At 44.8% G+C, this 22,412-nt stretch overlaps 1 protein-coding gene across 8 annotated transcripts in view; it reads left to right on the top strand.

Annotated features, from left to right (window-relative positions):
- The window catches only part of LOC119465963 (axotactin-like), a 213,231-nt gene extending 192,730 nt beyond the window's left edge, over window positions 1–20,501 (top strand). For 3 of the 8 annotated variants that reach the window (XM_049656830.1, XM_049656832.1, XM_049656829.1), the window contains one exon: window positions 18,832–20,501. In XM_049656830.1, the coding sequence (XP_049512787.1) occupies window positions 18,832–18,921 (90 nt within the window). In that variant the 3' untranslated portion in view covers window positions 18,922–20,501. Of the gene's footprint in view, window positions 1–1,941; window positions 4,321–18,831 lie in introns of those variants that run through there. The other 5 variants (XM_049656833.1, XM_049656835.1, XM_049656831.1 and 2 more) reach the window with 3 other exon arrangements.
- The last annotated feature ends 1,911 nt before the right edge of the window (window positions 20,502–22,412 follow it).

Genomic DNA, 22,412 nt, shown 5'->3' with positions numbered 1-22,412 from the left:
CGACCAATGACAGGTTCACAGTCAACTTTGCGTTGTGTTGAAAACCAGTTCCTTCTAGGTTGTTCCACGCGTATATCGGAAGGCTGCTTTAGGCCTCTGTATTTAATTTAAAGAAAGAGTATTATATGAATTCTAAGCAGTATGTTATTACCTGCTGATGTCTTTGTTGTCCTGTGTGTCCTGTCCCATAGTTTTTTTTGTCTTTTTCTCACACTCTTGTTCTCTTTCTTCACTGTTGTGTTTGTGAGTGTATGCCGCAGTGTGGTGCTATGTTCTGTTTGTATGTGAAGTCTCCTATTTATGACATCCTCACACAGTTCAGAGAATGATGCGCCATTACATGCTTCACTGCACGAGCTGAGAACAGAGAGTGTGTATATAGCCAAGTCACTATTTTTATGTAAGCAGCACTGACAGCCCACGTCATGTATCACGATAGCACCGATTTTATAAATTAAAATTTGTCATTGAACTTGTTGTCTGGTGTGACTGATTCTTTTGAAAAAAAACAAAAACAGACAGTTGTGTAAACCTCAGTGCACACATCGAAACAAACGGCGATTTTCTCCGTCCTACTGCTGCATGTGACGAGTGGTGATGATCATTCCTTAGCTCTTGTTTGTCAGTATGACCCTCTACTAAATGTCCAGCAGTGGTTGCTTTTACTTATGGCAGTTTCAGCACAGTAGTTTCTTGACTGTATCATCCTCTGACATCTAGTGGCTTAAAATATCTAATACTCTTCTTGCCTGCTCTGCTAAGCATCCTTTATTGTTTATTTGTTGCTGGGGCTTTCTGTGAACCTATCGCTTACTAACTCCTTTACTTGCTTTATTTTTTATGCACCTAATGTGGAACATGTTAGGCGCACAGCGGCAGGATTCACGTCCTTATCATGTGTAAAAATACAAAGTATGCCTGTTTTTTAAGGGCTTTGAGACGCATCGGCTGCATGGAGCGTGATTGTTTCCAGATGTGAGAAAAGTTAGTAGCGTGACCCCGATTTTTCCATTTGAAGGTGGTATATGTACAGGTGCGGACAAGCGTAATTCGAACGTGGGAGCTGGGGCCGAACTGCATCCCATTGAGATTTAACTTTTTGGCCGGCCTGCGCAGCATGTGTAATCTAATTTCTTGCTTCTCCTCAAGGCTGCTAAAGGACATTGCGATACAGTTCGGCCACAGCTCGCGTATTCCAATGGCCTTTGTCCGCACATGTACTTATATACCATAGTTTGATTAGTCTTTGCAGTCACTTACTCGTACACGGAACAGCTAAAAGAACTCAGGTCTTTGACACGCAAAACAAATCGATTGCTGTGAATCGCTCACCACGGGCAGTTTAGAGCATAGACGTATAGTTGCATGATAAGGCTGCTGGCTGGAATGTTTGCTTAAGTGTGCCTGGCCGAAGACTCAATTGCCTGAAGACTCAAACTTAGGGACTACATCAGTATATGCAATAAAAGAAAAACTGAGTTTGGTTTTATCACTGTTATGAATAGACAACAGACCTCTGCGTCTCTTTGTAAAGAAATCGTAGGGGGACATGGCACTAAACAGGTCAAAAAGAAAGATTTTTTTTATGAGAGCCAACGTAGAAAGCGAGCAGAGAGCATACACGGCGCTGTACACTTATCTCACATGAGGTTAACAAGACGACAAGGATAAGGATATAACGCGTCGTTTCAGGTTCTTTCCAACCACCGGCAAAGCTGGTAAGATGCGAGACATTAACACTCTTCATTTTGCTTTTTTTTTCACGAATTCGGCATTTTTACGAGCAAGCGGTGAACTTACTTTACTGTTCGTAGAATCGGCTGCACAAAAGGGGCTTGAAGTGTCTCGCTTTTAAAGACCCTGGAACTTCGTGTCGTAGTCTGCGTAAAAGCACCGCACCTTAATGTGATTGGGCCTCTCTGGCATCGCTTTCTCTTGCAGCCGTCAAATGCCTACACACTGGGAGCGTATAGCGGTAGCTTGATATTCACCAACGCCCCCTACGACTCTCCATCCGACTGAGGAAGGGAACGCGCCGACCGGAGCGCTCCGTGAGGGCACCTCGGCGAAACAGTGGTTGGTAACCCTCGCTAGGGTTAGGCCGGCTTCTCCGCCACAAGATGTGCCAAGACATTTCGTCCCTCCTGAACAGCGTGTGTCGTGAAATCGTGCATCTGCTGCACTCACTTATGAGAACGAACTCAACCACCCATCCGCCCTGTGTGCTCAAAAGACTGTGGCGTTTTTGCTTGTAGAGGTCAAGAGTGCTTATTACCAGTGGCATCGCGAACTATTTCACGCTCGACCAAGAAGGCTTTGGCCCCATCAGTGCTTGCTCAACGTGGTTTTGAGGACTCAGAATGGCATCTCATTCAGTGCGACTGCAACAACAGGATCACGTATTTTGTTTCCTTCGAAATAATGACACTGCAGCTTTGGCAGCAGGAGTTTTCTTCTAAGGTTACATCATTGTCTCCTCTTTAAAGCGCTTCCTCGCACATTTTTTTGTGCTATCTCAAATCTCCTTTGGTTTGGAGTGTGGCAGTAACGAACGCTTTCGTTCTTGCTTCGTGGCGATCAAGAGTGGACAGTTTGATCTCCTGCAAAGAGTTCTTCCAGCTCCGGCCATCAAGACGGCCTGCAGCGCAGAACCAACTCAAGTGGCCCTATTTTAACCAAAGAATACTAGCTGCAGCGTTACGGTGACCGTATTCAGTAGACTGCAGCTAAGCACGTAATACAAATGCACAGACTTCTAGACGCCATCTGTGAAACAGCTGACCAGCTGACATTGCGGCGTAATTTGTGCACTTACGTTTGTGCTGGAGACAACTCCGCAATTTTCCAGGGGCAATTCATTAGCTCCATTAAATTGTGGGCGTGGGTGTCGATAAGAAAAAATAAGAGGTTTGCAGAGATGGGGACACCGAGAGCTGCAGCTGCTGTCCAATGCTTTTATCATTTATCGTGCGGCTAGTCTTAGCGGTTTCTTGTGTTGTGAGCTCATTTTACGTATCATGCCATTATTTGTTGTTGCAAGTTACTCTTTTTTAGTATAGGCCTACAGACGCTTAGCTGCTTAGCAGGCTAAAGCTATCGTGCCATGCGAATGTTTTAGTTAGGCCTTAGAGCTCATTTCTGTTCATATATGCTTTACAAAAAGTAAAGGTACGGGAATTCATGAATGGTTGAACCCAGGTCCAGTAATTTTGTACGTTGCCCCTTAGGCTATCTGTCGAACTTCACTGCAGTGCACATGTGTATATCAATGGGCAGCATAAAAAATACAATTTCAGAAGGCCGCCCGAATTTTATTAACTTTCAGTTATAGCAACGTCGAGAGGGTATGCTCTTTTATCAACATGTGCATTTATGGCACTTGGTCGTAAGGGCGTTACATCATTGTAGTTTGGTCAGGATTAAAGCACTGCTATAACGCAGCCGGAAAGTTAGGAATAAGTGCCATAAATACACATGTTATTAGAAGGCTGTATTCACGCGACATCGCTAACTGAACGTTGTTGAAGTTTGGGTGGCCTTTTGAAATATTATTTTCAGAAATGCTGCCCATTGAGTTACGCTGGTGCATTGTGGAGAAGTTCGACAAATGACCGAAGGAGCAGGGTCCGACATTTCCTGGTATGACTACAAATACTTCATCGTATATCCATCTGGATGAAGAATTCTGGAGGCGATATTTTAATTACGTCCACTGCCTCAAGCAGTTTGTTGATTTTCGCAATTTGTTGTTCACTTACCAGCGTGATACAGGGCAGTACGCTCAATTGAATGCATTTGCGATGATGTTTAACATGGAAAGGTTTTCGTACAAGTACCTCATATACAAATACATATTTTATTATCATACCCACAAATGGTGTAATAACTTGGTTGGGATGTGCCACAAAGGAGTTGCCATAACTTGAAAAGTTTCTAACAGCAAAGATGCATTTTTGTAGGCTCACTCAGGTGGCATTTATCACAGCAGCTAAGCATTTTCACCAAAGTCACTATATGTTTTGAGACGACATAGATAACAGTGAACATTCCAGTGGGCTTGATACTTATTACGATAGAGCTTTGCAATAAAACATACTTTGTGGTAAACATTTTATATGTGAGGTCATGTTTGAATCATCATGACGCATTATTCCTTGTGTGCAGAGTTCAAATGAGACAATGTGTTTATACTGCAGTGTGTGATAAGGATGGGAGTGTTTTTATGACATGTTGTGACGGTGCATAGCGTTGTTTTGCAAATGGGAGATCGTAGTTCAGCCAAGGCAAATTAAAGAGCCACTCGCAGGGCAGTCGAACCTCCTCCTCCTCCTCATCTTCAATAATTCGCTTGCGCATATCTACATATAAGTACAATTTATACATACATTCCACTAGATATCTCTTTACTGCTAATAAAAATGCAAAACCTATTTTTTATTGAATGATTCCACCATTATAAAGTGTATTCCTCCTGAACGTAAGACATTAAGTGGAGGACCAAATTGACAAATTCTAAGAGCTACAAAGCATTTAGCAGCGTTCTTCTAACGCCGCAACAGAAGTCATGAATTTCATATTTTGGAGCCTTTTCGACAGCATACTCGTACTGCCTAGTGAAATTGCTGGTCTAGTTTTTTTTAGAACAGCAGATGCTGAAGTTTGTGAAAGCTGTTCAAATCCACTGCACATAGCGGACAGTGACCTCCTGACCAAGGCGCTACCTGCAATTCGTAGGTAAACACGAGAGGTGTATCATGCAATTCGCAATAAATGGCTTTGCTATCCACAATGACAATTGCTACTCCAACTCGACAGGCCGGAGCGAAGTATTTAAGAATGTTTTCCCGCATGTAGCTGCGCAAGGAAGTTATTTAGCTTGACAGTGTTTTAGAACCATCATGATGGTATTTTCTCGGACGACTGGTTGTGCTATTCAGATCTCACTCTTTAGCAATGAAATACGAGAGCATTCCTTTCTAGCAAACGTGTTGTCCAATTTTCTTGTGTGGAGTTCATCAATTTAACAATTAGGTGTATTTTTCTACGGCCAATTTGTCTGTACTTCTTTATGATGAGTTGTGTTTTGGATCATCTCGTAAACAACCGAATAGCTGCGAGTGACTTGATTTCCTTAAACAATTCGCGTGTGACTGGTGGAAAGAGTGGCTTTTCTGTGTTTTGCAAGTTGAAAGTGTGTGCAAAATTATGTAACCGCATGGCACTCCGCAATAAAGCATAAGATAATGTACGTTTTGTTGTGTGCATGTTGTGCATTGTCCTGCAAGTAACTTTGTTGTTCCGATGTGTTGTTTCAATTTTTCTAACCATTTCGCAAGCTTCCGTCAGTTGGTATAACAACTTTTTGGGTCTATTGTACTTCTTAAGCCACCCAATATACATTTCTGCATCATAGGGTATGTTTATATTGGGCATTTATTTGAGAACGACGACGAAGTGCTTCTCTTGTGGAACACAACCTGTTAGACGCACATTTCAAATAATCTAATGTGGCCAATCCCCCCTGTGGGTACGAGCCATGTTTTGAGGCAACAACAATAACAACAACCTGCCCGTCTCTCTGCTTTTCTGGACTTTTCACTGGATTTGTGGGGCCTGCCACCCCACATCTCGCGGTGATAGATGTGCAACCTCCCAAGGCCCCGTCCGGTTTCGGTTGATCAACGAGAATCGCTTCGAGGAAGCGCGAAAATACATCTAGCGATGGCAAGGACACTGAGCTGTACTCCACATCGGCTGACGAGTCATTGCAAGACAACTTTAAACCTGTCTTGCACCGTAAAGCCAAGCGAAGCATCGTCAATGCATCTTTGGTGTCAAGTTCGTTCACCGTAAAAACTGCACCTCAACGATGGCCTCATACCGTCCTGTTTGTGCCACAGAACTCGACAGACAATCTGTGCATCCTCAACAGGCAAGTTCTGTCCTTGTTTCTTGAGAACACTGTACCGAACGAGATAGAGGATGTGAGGCTAAACACACGGAAAAACATCTTAGCCATCGACATGATGACCACGAGTGCACTGAGCCCTCTGCAGCATATAACGCAGCTGGGCAACATAAGAGTTCGATCCATTGTCCCAGCGGATGGCACCATCATTGCAGGAGTCATTTATGACATTGACATTGAGATCCCCGATACAGACCTTCCAGGGCTCTTAAAACCAGCAAGAGAGAGCAACGGTTTGGTTTTAAATGACGGCAGTCCTACTATTTTATGCGGCTCAACATACCGCAGCTGTCTTGATTTGGCCATCGTATCGCGAAGTCTCGTCAAGCGTACAGGATGGTTTATGGACATTGAAACGCGCGGGAGTGACCATATTCTCACATATGTCAAGATCAGAGGACTGTCATCGTCGAAGCGAAGTCAAGTGATTGTTCAAGACCAATGTCAAGGTAATTTATTATATAATTTGGAAGACATAATCAATACCACAGTGCAAAACAGTACACGTAATCTAATGTGCTCTTCAAAATTTACTGAATTTGACATAGAATTAGAGCGACTTCGTGCAATACGACGACGTGCCGAACGTAGATACCGACGCACGAAGTCAATGGACGATCTACGGACTGCTAGATGCCTACAAAAGAAGATCCAGCGCCGGTTAGATAAGCCAGAGTCACAGCGCTGGACTGCTTTCTGTGAATCGCTAGACCCTCGCAAGCCCCTATCGCACTTATGGAGGACGGTGCGAGGGCTCAGGATGCCACCAGTACAGCGGTCTCCATTCAAGGCTCTGGCCCTCTTCCAACAACGACCAGATATTGATCTCGCAGAAGACTTCTGTGCCAGATTATCCGGGCAACGCACAGCTTCCAACAACTTATCACGTTCATCAGCTTCTAGCCACCACTGTGGCCCCCACATGGATCTACCATTTTCAATCCATGAACTCAAGGCAGGCGCTAGCTTTGTGCAGACACGCGTCATCACCTGGAACTGATGGAATTTATTACAGAGCTCTGTGTCATCTGGGTGAGCAGGCGAAGAGTGTTCTTGAAATCTATAATGAATCCTGGCGAGCTGGCACACTTCCCACAAGCTTAAAGACTAGTCACGTAGTTCCACTACTGAAGCTTGGAAAGTCTCCATTGGTGCTTTCATGGTATCGCCTGATTGCATTGGCGAGGTGCGTGGGAAATGTGACGGAGAGGATGATCCTCGGACGCCTGGAGTGGTACTTGGAATACCACAACGTCTACCCAGATGCCATGGCAGGAATTCCGAACGTGGCCGCTCGTCGATTGATACTGTCGACCTGGTTACCTACGTTCAGCACCAAAAAGGGTGTAAACGTCTGTGCGCTTCTTTGTTCCTCGACTGTCAAAGGGGCGTACGACAACATAGCACATGAAGCCATCCTCGCCGCACTCGAAGAGGTAGGCCTCGGTGGTCGGATGTTCCGATGGATACATAGGTAGCTATCTCTCTATGCGATCTTTGTGAGCACCGAGGACGGCTGCACTTCTTTGCATTACACCTACTGTGTCCCCCAAGGTGGTGTACTGAGCCCTACGTTGTTTGAACTTAAGCTGATTGGTCTCCTTGGTCACCTTCCAAACACAGTTAAATGATCAATGTATGCGGACGACATATGCGTTTGGGCGTCTGAAGTGACACACCTACAGCTGCGCGCAAGGCTCCAAAAAGCTGTCACTCAGACTACACACTACCTCCGAAATCAAGGCCTGGAGATTTCCTCTGATAAATGTGCACTTGTGGCATTTACGCGTAAGCCTATATATGACGCACTACAGTGTAATAATCAATGGGCAGATGATACCATTTGTACGGTCATACAAATTCTTGGGTGTCATAATTCACAGAGATGTCTCATGGAGCCACCATGTATTGTACATGAAAAAGCGGTTGACAGGCATCTGTCACCTTTTGAAATTGTTCGCTGGAAAGACCTGAGGAATGTCGACGAGCGCTATGCTTCGACTATATAGAGTACTTTTTTTCGGCTTCTTGCGGTACAGCTTGCCAGCATTAACTAACGCAAGTACAACAAGCCTACGTACTACACAAAGTGTGCAGGCCCAGGCGCTCTGGATTTGTCTAGGTCTTCCTCGAAGTGCGTCAACGGCGGCAACTATTGCAATCGCCAGAGACCACCTCATCAAGACCCACATCGCAGTTGAAGCAATAAGAATGCATGTAAGGCACCTTGCACGGACTCCTTGCCACCATCTAGCCTCTCTACATGCGGAGAGACCACATGCCTCGGTCTGCCGAACGATATCTGCACATCGTGAGGCTATAACATCTTGCTTCACACCTGCCGCGAGACCTTCCACTCTTCCTTGGTGCCTCATTCAGCCAACGATCAACCTGACAGTACCTGGCGTCTGGAAAAAAGTAGATACGTCATCGCCAGCTCTTAAACAGCTTACCTTACTCCTATTATATGAAAAGGACCGGAATTACACCCACATATACTCCGACGGGGATAGACAATATTCTAGTTGACATTAAGCGGAAGAAATGAAGCTGGGCAGGCCATGTAATGCGTAGGATGGATAACTGGTGGACCATTAGGGTTACAGAATGGATACCAAGAGAAGGGAAGCGCAGTCGAGGACGGCAGAAAACCAGGTGGGATGATGAAGTAAGAAAATTCACAGGAATACGCTAGCGCAAGACAGGGATAATTGGAGATCACAGGGAGAGGCCTTCGTCCTGCAGTGGACATAAACATAGGCTGATGATGATGATGATGATGATGATACACCGACGGCTCCGTCTTGCAGAACAGCTCTACCACTGCTGTCATTATTCCAGAAAAAGTCACCACTATCAAGATGAAAACATATCACTTGACAACGTCGACAGCAGCAGAACTCGCAGCGCTTCGAGCCGCACTACACTTTATTAATGACGAACCAACACACAAATGGTCCATTTTCTGCGACTCGAAGATGGCACTGCAGAGTTTACTGTCAGCCTTATGGCGTGGTCCACAGGAACAGCTGGTTTTCGAAATCACAGAGGCCATACACCACCTGACTGAGAAAGGACACGAAATAATCTTTCAGTGGCTGCCAAGTCACTGTGGAATCATTGGCAATGAACGTGCCGATCAAGCTGCTCGTTCAGCTCATGAAGAAGACAACTGCCTATCGATCCCGCTGCCTAGGACAGATGCTGCAAGGATGCTCCGCCTACTTGCACGCCAATGCACTTCATCAGTCTGGAATAAACCACATTTTATGAACGCCCCATTATACACCTTGGATCCAACCTTAAGCCTTTGACTTCCACCAAGACTTCCCCGAAGAGTGCGACCCTTCTGTGTAGGCTATGGTTGGGCATCGCGTTCACCAATGCCTACGCGTTCCGCATAGGGATGGCCGACAGTGCAGCATGTGGCAATTGTGGGAACGCAGAAACGATTTGTCATGTTCTTTGTCAGTGCCCACAATACAGTGTGCAGAGACAATCGCTTTCTGTCATGCTGAACCAGTTGGACGACCAGCCTTTATCGGAAGAAAGAATTCTGCAACATTGATGCGACTCAACATCGTATCAGAAGGCCATGCAAGCGCTCCTGCGCTTCCTGAAGTCCACTGGCCTGTGTGAACGCCTGTGATCGGAACGCCTCTTCTGTTACCCTATGCCTGTTTTATTTTTCCCGCTCTCTCTCTCTGTCTTTGCACTCTCTTCAACCCCTTTATTCCCCACTCCAGTGTAGGGTAGCAAACCGGAAACTCGCTTCTGGTTAACCTCCCTGCCTTTCCTCTCTCGCTTGCTCTTTCTGCGCATTTATTGCTGACGCCGAAAGCTGTGAGGATTAGGCGCATAAGTGTAAGTTTTTATGCCAGCATGGGCCACAAATGTAGAATCTTAATTACAGCAATCCACCGGGTAAAGTTATAATTAGGACACTGTTGGTAAATCAGCGTTGGTTAGTGTTGTTGGGTGCATGTAGCAAAGCTCTTATAGAGCAGTTATAGAAATAAATAAAAACAAACAGTTTTTTTTGCCACATACTTGAGCCTCTACGATACCACAACTGCACCTCAATATGGCTTTAGCCGTATTGTTCTACAAAATTTCCACTTGACAATTATCAACCATAAATTGGAGACATCATTGCATCATTTTTGAAAACTTACTAATACTGAGGTCTCTCTCTTTTAACCATCCGCCAAAGGAAATTAAGCTGTTTCGTGACAAGGTATCCTTAAACTCTCTGGAAACAATCCTGCCCAGGATGTAGCCTAATAAAATAAAATATCCCAAATATGATAGAACCATGATCAAGCTTTATTTATTTAAAATACCTTGCAGGCCCATTTAAGGGCGTTAGGTAAGGGGGGACACAGAGTAAGAGTCTCAACAGGAGTAAACAATATAAATATTAATACAGGCAGTCACAAGATGGGTAAAGCAAAGTTCAAAAAATGTTTGTCTAGGCTAAGCTTTAGACAGCGTAAACACAGTAATTTATTTATGGTGACTGTTCGCTTGTGACAAAGAAACAGTCATGTACGCGTAAAAATCGAAAGCAGCAGTAAGCCGAACATCGCGACAAACAAATGCGTGCATCTAACCAAGGACTCTTTTATGAGCACCTTGCTGCATGAAGTGGCGCCATGTTTATGCCTTTATCGAATTAGATGGAATCTGTTCCTCATTAGCGGCAACATTACGCAATTTGGCTGCGTAGAAATGTACGATATTGGGCTTAGTGCCACGCCCTCACGCAGCTTCTCCTGGGGCGGTATTCTGTAAGAGTCTACCTAGTAGGACTGTCCATTTCGGCTGTCGCTGATTGGCTGCTGCTTGACGTGCAGGAAGGAGACTGGCTGGCACCTTCCTGCACATCAAGCAGCAGCCAATCAGCGACAGCCGAAATGGACAGTCCACTAGGTAGACTCTTGCAGAATACTGCCCCTGATCACCTCAATGGCATGCTGATAAAAATTGCATGGTGTCACATATACAAATGAAAGCATATTGAGATAATGCTTGCAGCTTAATAATTACAAATCATAGGTCTTTAGAGCCTTTTCCGTTTTTGAACCGTAGAAGTGTTGCTTGGACAGTTTCTACGAATCTTGAACATTAGAAGTCAAAGTTGTTAGGGTGAGATGTCCATGCTCGGTTGAAACGTTCTTTTTTGAAGGGTGTTAAAAAAAGGAACTGGTATACTGACGGTATTTTAAGCAGCTATGTACGAATCTCAGCACGAAAATACTGGAACAACAGTCCACGAACAAATACCTAAACCCGCTGGAGCTGTGCTTTAAAACAAACGACTGCTATATGCAAACTCAGGAAGCTAATAAAAAGCAGGTCCGAGGGGCTTACCAAACCGCTTCCAGATGTTCACGGCCTAAGTCGGCTGCATGCCCTATTGAAAACGAGAAACGTGTGCTTACAAGTGCAGCCCAGGCTATTTCAATGCAAACATTATACACTAAATGGGCCGGAAGCTGAAACGTGCCCTTAGAAAAAGTACGTTCTGCCATCTCGTTGAAAAAGAAAGCCTAACGGGAAAACCGGTAAGTCCATGACACGACTACATCGGGAAGGTGGTAAACAAATCACAGCATCATCATCTTTGGCGAAGGAGCATATGCTCAAATTTTCAAAGCAAGCGACAAAATGAAACTAGTCGGACAAAAGATGCAATTGATTGGTCACCACGTTCAATCGTAAAGAAAGAGTCACCAGTGCGTATCCGCTAACAGTGCAAGCTCCAATAAGGAATGCTGAGCTGTTTCAAATATGTGTAGTACGTGCTACTGGATACATGTCGCAATCTTTCGAATGTTTAAACGCAAGGCACAAACCCACTTAGATGATTATGTGGCACTATGTCTTGAAGGAAATGGTGGTTCGGATGGAAAAAGATGTGCGTGGGTCGCAAAGCACGTAAGACAGCACAGGTTTTGTCAGCGGATTCAGAGCCCAGGTAAATACGTCAGATCTGCCACAAATCTTCAGAACCATCCGCCGTGCTGATTAAGTGGCGGTGGGGTTCTCCTGCTCATTGCCAGGCAGAAGATTTGATTCCACGGCGAATCTTGTTGGAAGCTCCCAGCGCACTGAGAGTCCTCGATGTGTTACTGTCACAGTACGAAATGCGTCAATTTAGGCCTCGTTAACACACCTACTTGCTTATATCAGAGTTCATGTCATCTTTAGCGAACGAATGCGCCGGGGCGTGACGTTGCACTCTCGAGTAATTGTGATTATTGGGTGTTCTACTGTAAAATTTATCGTCAGCGTTTCATTCCGTGAGTATAGTACCTTTGATGTACGCGACATGTCGAAACTTAATCTGCAGCCCTATACTGTGATGTCCCTCACTGCGTACGCATATCAACAGGCCGTGAAATTGCATCAATCATTGTCACTAAATGTGCGAACCGAAGCCGTCTGTACCAAAATATTGATGAAATACGAAGTGAAAGTGGTTCAGCGAGGCAGAGAACATACCAAAAAGGCCCAAATACCCGCACCAATGAACTCTGAAACCAGCTTATACCATATGTTACGTCTGCCTTGATGTACGAAGGGAAATGATTTTGTTATGAGCCATGAATATTGGCTCTTAGTGCGTTCACTACATCTCACACAGAGCTAAAGTACTGACCAAGGAGTGTTGCTCTCACTGTGGAATAACGTTAACGATCTGTACCTGCGCTATTTAACTACCAACTTTTTCGGGACATGCAATCGGGATATTGTACTGTGAGGACCTTCGATATAATGCACATGTTGAATCAAAAACCTCTCGCATTAATTATCATGTTTTGTCTTGTGTACAAGAAAGTGGATATCAAGTTTTGCACTTCAGCACCCTGCTATGACTCACTTTCAGCGCCTTGCTATGAGACCGCCGTTGTTGTCGTGGTCTGAGAATATGGCTCATACCCATGAGAGTATTGCTGCCTCACAGACGGTAATACTCTCACATTAGAAGCGTGGGGCGCTTGCATCACAAAGCAATAGTACATCATCATCAAGAACATTGGCTCAGTTGGTAACGCTTTGCAGAACCCTAAACGATGCTTGGATAGCCTCCTGTAAAAAGCTGGACCCTGCAGGCTTGGCATGACATCGATTCCCGCAGTGCGCGGGATTTGCATCGTTTTGTCGAATTATGAAATATCATTCTGCGTACATTGCGTCTCCAGATGTTTGTTTGTTAGTTTCTTTTCATGTTTCTTCTAATACGAGAGTATTACCGTCTCGCAGATGTTATTACTCTCACATTGAGCTATGAACGAAAGCTTTTCTGCAACGCAAGCTATCATGTGCACTAAGCGAGCGTGTGTGTCCGACAACAGCAGCAAGATGACAGTGACGACGATAGTATGATGGCAATGACATTACGACTGATTTTGTACAGCGGCAAAGAAAACCCACAACCTGCTTCATTACGACCTCAGGCCGATAACGAAGGCGGTTCTGTCTGGCAAAGCGTCTCCAAGCGTCAGCGGCCTCTAGGGAATAATGGGAACAACTGGCACGCTCTCGCTTTTATACGCAACTTGTTGCTATGAGACGTGACGAATGCAAAAACAATGGTAAGATTGACGACTACTTGTACGTTTTATTCCCGAGACTGTGGCCGAATTGAAACTGGCGCATTGCACAGATGCTCTCGCTCGTGCAACGCGACATGCTTCACGCAGCCCCATATGCCAGGGGTGTGAAAAAAACGAGCTCATAGTGGCACGAGAGAAGTATGCGCAGGGATTGTGACCTAATGGTAATAAAAAAAAATAGAGAGTGTGGTCTAATGATTAGATCACCGGGATGGGTGAGAGTCCCCGGTTCATTGCCACCTTCGGACATTTTATTTTTTGTTATTGAAGAAGTCTAAGACGATGCGAGACAGGGACCTATACCTGCCTACCTGGGATGAGCCAAAGAGTGTTTCACACTAAGCCCGTTATGATCAGCAACTTCAGCAACGCAACCTTCCGGACGCGTGAATGAACTTGGAGAGAGCTGATAGAGTGGTCCCGTGGTCGGCACCCAACTGAAATGCACCTAATGTCAGCCGATAAAGCTAAACCTATTTGTTTTGTCAGGAATGCAAATGACATTCCCTGCAGGAAGAGGCGGTGGCAGGAAAGCAGAGTAAAAAGAAAATCGCCGGTTCTCACGCATATGTGTGAATCGGTGAAAAGCGAAGCTTTTATTGCCATTTAGTAAAATGTCTTCACCGCATTTCACGTTCACTTCGATATAGCTCAACGCCCATGGCTCAATGCACACTCAGGTTCAATTCTGTTCGCTCAACTCCTTTCTCCACAGTCGCGCGTTTCTGTTACCGATTCCTTCCCCTCTCTGTAGGTGACATCTTCGATTTTCTGTGGCCGACTTGTTCCTCACTTCTATGCACCTCAACGCACCTCGCTGAATGCACGCTCTGGTCCCATTAGTATTTCCCTTCACTCCTTCCTCCACACTAGACTGCTTCTGGTGTCGACTTCTTCACATTTCTGTAGCTGATTCCGAAAATATTCTGTTGCCGACTTCACTTGCTGCCTCTTGTTCTGCAAGTCTAATTTTGCACCTATCCAGTGGCGCATACTCATTCCGGATGATTGGCCACGAATGTTCACATGCACAGTTGCAGATACCAGGACGTCCCAACTTGTCTATTTAGAAAAATACTGAATAGCATATGCCACGTTGCACTTACCCGGTGTCACAAGTTGTCTATTGAGACATACCTAGTGACTGAAGTTGTACACTCGGCAAGACAGCAGCCAGAACCCGCAAAAGGGCGGGGAGGAGGAGCAAAAAAAAAGCTTCGCTTAGAAATGTCGGCTTATTCTGAATAATATCTTGGCAATACATGCAACGTCGTCCTCGTTATATGGTATTACCTGCTGTGGCCTCCAAAGTGCATGCAAAGGTACTACCATTCTCACTGTCTGCTTCGCCTACAAAATTCCATGCATATTTTACAATGAAGCTGTTAGAGCGAGTGAATGCGTTTGAATTTCGCAATGCTTTTCGTGCGGTGCTGAAGGCCGGCGTGGGATGACGTGGTCGATATCAAATGTAATTGCAGTGTCACATATGTGGGAGTCCTGAATTCGAGTTTGAAACGTAATGAATGATGATTATAAAATAAAAGTTACCTTGTATATATGTTATTTCAAACAGACAGCAACATTTATCCACGTTTTCGATTTAACCGGCAATCCGTAATTTTTGTTTTTAATGCTGCCTTATACCCTCTGCATGTTGGACGTCTGCTAGGAGTTTTTACGCCTGTGACGGTGTAAGGCTGTCGCCGTGGTGCTGCAAAGCACCCGGTGTGGTGGTTACTAAGAACAGCCAGCCACGACCGTTCTCGAAGACGTCAGCCAGCATATCCCCGGGGTGTGAGAACTTGTTTAAACAGCTTCGCTGTCTTGCATGTATCAGTTATCAGACTTACATGCATCTGTGAAGGTTTTCTAAACACCTATGGTGCACGATAATGGAACGGTAAGAGCGTCCGGCCCCCAAGTACGCGGAGCCGCTGGAGAATATGAGTGCGATCAGCAGCGAATTGGGGTGAACAAAGTTTAGTTTTTCTTCGACATAGGGGGCTAGTGAATCTTAGGATAAGGAGGCAGCCTGACTGACAATGACAAGATAACGACAATGACATTTTAATATGACGATGACGTGACGAGCACAATGTAATAGAAAAGGCCGACGGACAGGCTTAGAGAACCAAGCTTGTAACTTATAGCTGCTGTCGCACTAAAAGTTACTCCGCTGTTAGGCTATCGACGACAGCATCCATCACTCATGATCATATTAGTATCTTCAGAATCCTGGCAGTGTTTCTTGAGTAGGGCTGGGTTCGCAGTTGCAGCAGGATATCCAAATGTGTTTGAGTATTTTACAAGTGATTTACACAAATCAACACATAAGTTGTAGACGCTTTGAGCACGTAGAGGAAATTTGGAGCATGGTGTCAGCGCACTCTTTGTCACCATATCCGTGAATTAAGTTTTCCTCTTGCAAAAAGAGTGCAAAATTGGCCCTTTACTTGTACATTCAAGGTCAGAAGTAACAGTACAAAGGAAGGGCTGTTTGTGCTTGTTGGGATAGATCGATTCTCTTCTGTGTTTTTTTTTTTGTGGTTTCAGGTACTTGATTTTTTCTGATGCTTCTTCTTTATGGGGTCTTCGTCTTTTCTGTGCCTTTATTTGTAGTCGGTGCTCCACCTGTTTCTCTCTCTATTTCTTTTACATACCGTTTATTGTTTTTGTGATGATTTTAGCCAGTGCATCGATACTTTTATCAATTTCTTTGAGGCTTGGGCATGATTTATTGGGATATGATTTGTATGTTGACTGCAAGCGGTTGACTTCAGGGCCGCTGCAGTGTGCAAAATCAGTCGAGGACGACTTAAATTTAAGAAAAGTTCGTATGGAATTAATAAACCAGGCCACCCGCCATATGTATACACAAGGTAAATAGCATCTTCTTCAGATATCATGTTCAGCAACACCTTTGCTGATGAGCCTCTACCTTCCAACTTGAAGCTTCTCTACGGGCTTTTGTTGTGGGTCCGTTATTATGGATGTTTCGTGCAATGCGTATTGCTTTCTGCCTTGTTCTGTGTAGTCGTGTGTGTTGTCTGCCTTGTTCAATATGCCAAATAATGTTGCTGAGCCACTTAGCCAGCTTAGATTGTCTGAAAGTGAGCGAGCTTAAGTGAGCTATGTTAGAGACATCTCTTTCGGAAATACATATCCATGCATCACTTCAGCAACATCATACTGACGTGGAGTAGGCTGCCTACTAGAGCCGCAGGGCCGCCTGGGTAAGAACGACCAAATGTGCTGTGGTGTGCGTGCTCTCCTAGTGCTGGCTATTATTAAAAGGACGACTATATGCCGAGCTCTCGCTTATTACTTTCGTGACAACATTGCAACTAAACTATGTAAAACATTCGGTGCTTTAAAAAAATATTGTTTTTGTGTAGCTACAGACTACACCGTTTCTTGATCATTTAAGGTTTGCAACAATATACTTGAATCCTAGTCATATTTGTGCTCGTTTCTGCTACAGCCAAATTTCATGGCTCAGTGACGACAGTGGTGTACATATTCCACTTGTTACAGCATGTTTTGCTGAGAAGGGTTGTAAAATAGAGTTTAAGGATGAATACTGATGGTCAGTCCAAGGGTCTCAATTATGCATGTTGACTTATTGAGAAAATTTCAGCTTTACGCGGCTGCTGATGCCGTGTATATAATGTTTCTTACACGAGACGCAATATTGTTTAATGAAGTCTGCTGCGCACTTGAGAACAGTGGCGGTCCTAAGTATTGTGAGTTTAAACGTTCCCAACACCAGCGGTGAGACTGTACTCTCAAGACATTTTGTAAAGTTTTGTTTACTCAAAAGAGTCTACAATGAGGAAAGTCACATCTGAAAGCATGTGCGCCACACAAAAAGCCGGTATTGTTTTTAAACGGACGAACAGCATAACGAGGTAGCTTGCATGCTTTAAGAAATTTCAAGTGAACTATGTGTCTGTGATAATATATTGCACGCGGGAGTGGCAAACAAACATATGAAGACAGTGTGCCATGGAAACCCTTACAATGCGGTATAATCGCAGGAACGAACAGTTTATTCAATACGGCTCTTGCACAAGCATTATATAAATTACGGTTGCAGGTGAGTTGTATCATAGTTGAACGTACTCCCGTAATCAAAAGTATGCACAACAGGGACCAAGAAAACATATTTCTTGGCAGCTGATGATGGCAACCTCAAGCTAACGACGAATGAACTGCAGCGTTTGTAATGCCAAGTTAGTCCTTTAGACTTCGGTTCCAGGTTACGTGCCAAGGCACCGTGAAAATTCTCTTTTTTTGCAGAAGCCTTGGTTCGTATACTTTTTGTCACGGGTGTAGATGAGAACAAAAGGGGGTGGGGGTCGGAATCCTAAACAGAGTACTAGATTTCTCTAAAAGTGAATTGGTTTCACTGAAATATCTCTGAACTTGAAATGGTGCTGGAGAACGCGATGTACAATGCGATGCTTAGTCGGAACGTAGTAGAGTGTTGTTATTAGTTGCATATGTGCAGCAGTTTCTTGTAGGACTATCGGTTAGGTGGTCCCTTTTATATTGGCGCGCCATGTACTCCATCTAAGTTAATTTTTTTAAAGAAACAGGTCATCTGTCAAAGTGTTTATATTTGTGCGCACGCGTGTGTGTGTGTCAATATGCACTGTCTTAGCGCTGAAGTATTTGAAAATCTTGTCTTCCAATTCTATTCGACATCTCACAGTCACAACATGCAAAGTCATCTTCCTTATACAGCGCTATGCCCTTCAAATATGTATATATATATTTTAAAATTAGTTCCTCTCAATGAACGTTTCATTTTATAAAACTAAATCAGATGCAGTGAAAACACTGGAAGAAGCTACATACACACAGAATTTGCCGGCTGTTAAAGCACAAATTGTTCCCTAACTGAGCCACTCCTGCACACCGGTCAAGACACATGACTGACCTTCGTGTAATTTTGCACTGTTTGCAGCTTGAATTGTGGGCTTGTCAATCAGGCGTATATTTCGCAAGCTGTCTCTAGCATCTATCTCGTAGCAGTGCAATCTCAACATTGGAACCTCAGCATACGAACGTTTCCCTTTGTGACCACAATGGCTTGCGCTGTTTCGACCAAAACGGCAGTCAGCTCGTAGATCCTTCTAGAACACGGGCAAAGAGGTGAAGCTCAGAGTGCAAGGCGCCCAAGCTGGTTACACAAATGGCATTTTCCTTGTTTTCTTCTTTCTTTTATGCTTCTAGCCTGCGGCTCCAGACGACTTGAGCCGACAGCCTTCGATGATCACGCTTCGAGGAGAATCCATGTATGGAAGCCTCTGCAACGTCATGTAGACGAGCAATAGCTCGTTGAAACCACTTACACCAGCTATTCGAATCCTAGTCCTCAACACGACAGCTGACTGTGACAGCTTGCTCGCACTTGGAACACTGTGCACAGTCCTCAGGGCGAGTGAAGGCCAAACTCATCGAATGTGTTCAAGGTGATGCGGCCGACATCGCGTCATTGGCATTTCCTGTTTCGCAGCAGTGACGTCATACATTGCAAGGAACACCAGTGTTCACCAGCCATGCATTTATTTCACTGTGGACGTCAGACACAACGGAAGAGGGCAGCTATTGACTATAGTGTACGTTACGACTTTTCCGAATACACTACTGCCAAAAGCCTGGAGCGGAACAATTTTGATAGAAAGTGAAGCCCAGAAGCCCGACAAGAAGACACCTCCCTGTGTTTTGTGCTTTCCTGCTGTGTCTCGTTTTATTTTTTATTTTTTTTTCTCTTTAGCTGGCAGTCATTGCAGCGCCTTTCTGTTGGATCACATAGCAATTATTATGCTCAAGTGCAGGCTCAAATATAACTCATGTTCATACGCTGATACAAATTTTATTGGGTCACGTGGTTCTGGGCGCAATACCGCACCCCACCCACTGGAATCAAGACACACACACCAGGGACTATTTCACATAGTCCCTGCACATATATTTGCACAGTTTTTGCACACATATGTGTATAGGAGCACTGATTCAAGGCAAACAATTTATATGTATGTATGTATATATATATATATATATATATATATATATATATCGTGACCATATAAAGCCAACAGAAAATGAAGCCAAGGAAAGCATCGGGGAAATTAGTTGTGGTTGAAAGTGAAATGCAAGAAATAATACACAAAAGGGAAATGCAAAAGTGGATGAAAAGATAACTTGCCACAGATGGGAGCGAACCCACAGCCTCCGTATTACGCGTGCGTTGCACTACTAATGGTATTCCAAACGACAAAAAGTTGTTAAGAGAGTGAGGGAAGAAAAAATAACGGCTTACAAAAAGAAAACAACTGGATTTTATACATCTAGTAGTGTGGCAAATACGAGAACAAAGTTCACATTACACTTGCCAAGTTAGAACCTGTCCACTTCAGAACAGTGGTTGGAGGATTAAAAAAAAAATACTGAGAAACACTGAATATGAGATGAACACAATAAAAAAGCAAGAACGTATTATACAGTCCTAAGCACACCAAAAGACTTCTAAGGAAAATAACTATACAACTATAGATAAGTACCGAAATGCAGATACACTCTATCCAGGTTGGTAGTGTTTCTTGAAAAGGTTATCGCACCGTAGTAGAGAATGGACCCAGATTTACGCGTTGAATAGAAGGATACGCGCAGATTGGCTTGCCCGAAAAAATGAAAAAAAAAAAAAAAAACGTAAGAGAATAGCCATTAAAATGTTGGCCAGCCATGTCAAATCACACATCTCAAAAGCACTTGTTCAAAGCACACAGCACTCCCCATTCACCTGCGCACACAGATTCGCGCGATTTCATAAAAAATAGGCGCAAATTGGCTTGCTAAAAAAAAGAAGAAAAAAAAAGTTGCAGTGGCTTAGCTCGGCTATGCCAGGATATACGTTAGAGCACTGCACGGGCCTGATTTTTCGGCCCGAGCCCGGCTCGGGCCCGCTTTACGAGGCCCGAGCCCAGCCCGGGCCCGTAATACAAAGCCCGAGCCCGGCCCGGGCCCGAGCGTACATGACCGAGACCAGCCCGGGCCCGGCCCGGGCCCGTGGTTCCAAGCCCGGGCCCGACCCGGGCCCGTGTTACTGAGCCCGGGCCCGGTCCGGGCCCGGGCGTTCATTATTAAGCTTAGCTAGGGCCCGCGTGTGCATGACCAGGCCCGGCCTGTAAGAAAAAATTGCTTTTTTTTTACTTACAGATTGTACCGTATCTGTCAGCCTCACCTTCTCGAGGTTTAATCAGCTGCAGTATATAAGCAATAAAAGGCCGAAATCTTTGTTTCTCCCAGGGGAACATCAGTAATCCGGCCCATTGCCTGTGCTACTATTTTTCTGGTGGTGCGCATGTACTTACCTTGATTTGTACGATATGGTTCTATGATGTCATTTAGCATGCAAATATACAGGGCGTTTCATTTTAGCTGAACCAAATTTTTAAAGATTGCCTGTGGCAGATAGCACAGTTACAATCCTTCATCAAAACTACTCGATGAGGCGGCCATTACTTCCCCGAGAAATCGAAACGCCTAATTGAAGAATTAACATAATTACGCTATTTAACGTTTTAATTATTTATTTCATGGCACATCTTTCAATCCACTAATTATATCCGCCGAGTTCGCAAGGCGTATCCACTTGAACGAATTCTCAGGACTAAACCAGTTTCGAGATAATAATTTTCAAGGTGTCCGACGAAATCAATCAAATCAAATCAATTTATCGTCCAGTTTACATGCTGGACGGTCATTTTGGACTAAAAGCTACATATGTAGCTTGACATGACCCGAAAGACCACACATGCAAAATAATTCACATATATTTCCAGCTATCGCTGGAATTCCTCATAGACGAAATAGCTATGAATGGAAAGGCAGAGAATATTTGCGTAACGGCGAGTTAACAGAATTGGAAAAGTTTTAACAGAATGCATTTTAAACAAGACTACAATAACAATACTAGCTATACAAAACAACGCAGCACCAGTGTCATATGTAAGAGGCCACCGGTGGCGCGAAAAAGAAAAGGAGCACGAGAAACACGGGGTTCCGAACGGCGCGAGCGCGCGAGGCGCACGAACCAAGGCATAGTCGAGGGATGAACGGCGCTGTCCGTCGAGTTTCAGCGTGGCACCGGGTCAGGAAGGTCGCATCTCCAGCTACGTTCTGGCGACGGGAGACTTGGGGGTCTGGTTGAGTCCGCGACGCTGGCCGTCCAAGGTGTGGCCGTCGACCTCGGCAAGTTCGGGCGAGGCTCCTGGACGGGCTGCAGCTTCTCACGGCAGGACCAGGCACCCCAGAGAGGATATCCCTTCTGCGGCAGGCCGGCACGCTCGATTCTCCTCGGGACGCCACGTCGGCACTCCTGAAGAAGTTGCGACGCATCCGGACGCTAGGCCTAGGCAGGTGGGCCTAAGTAACGCCGAGCGCCATCGCTGACGAGCGCATCACCGACGAGATACCGACGAGCTCACCACCGACAAAGGAGGCTACGCGAGTCGTCGGCATCTACGGCAGTAACGACGCCCCGAATGAATGCGACTTGGACCCGACGTGAGTAGCTTCAAATCGGCGGTCCGTAAGACCCCACGTTTTGTTTGCGACGCAGTTAGACCGGGGCCAAGGTGGCCAGACTTTGGTGAGCAAAAGCTAAGACTGACCGAGAAACTTTAAGGCGGAGCGAGGCTCCGAAACTGAGATAGTTTTGTTTAAGTAGTTTGTAGTTAATCTGAGTTTGTTGTTTGAGTTCCAGTGAAGACTTTTGTTTAATCAATTTTAGTTTCGCGTGCCTTTAGTTT

This window comes from Dermacentor silvarum, chromosome 10, assembly GCF_013339745.2.
Source record: "Dermacentor silvarum isolate Dsil-2018 chromosome 10, BIME_Dsil_1.4, whole genome shotgun sequence".
Lineage (NCBI taxonomy): Eukaryota > Metazoa > Arthropoda > Arachnida > Ixodida > Ixodidae > Dermacentor > Dermacentor silvarum.
The sequence above is the reverse complement of the archived record's forward strand: the minus strand, read 5'-3'. Positions and strand labels throughout refer to the sequence as shown.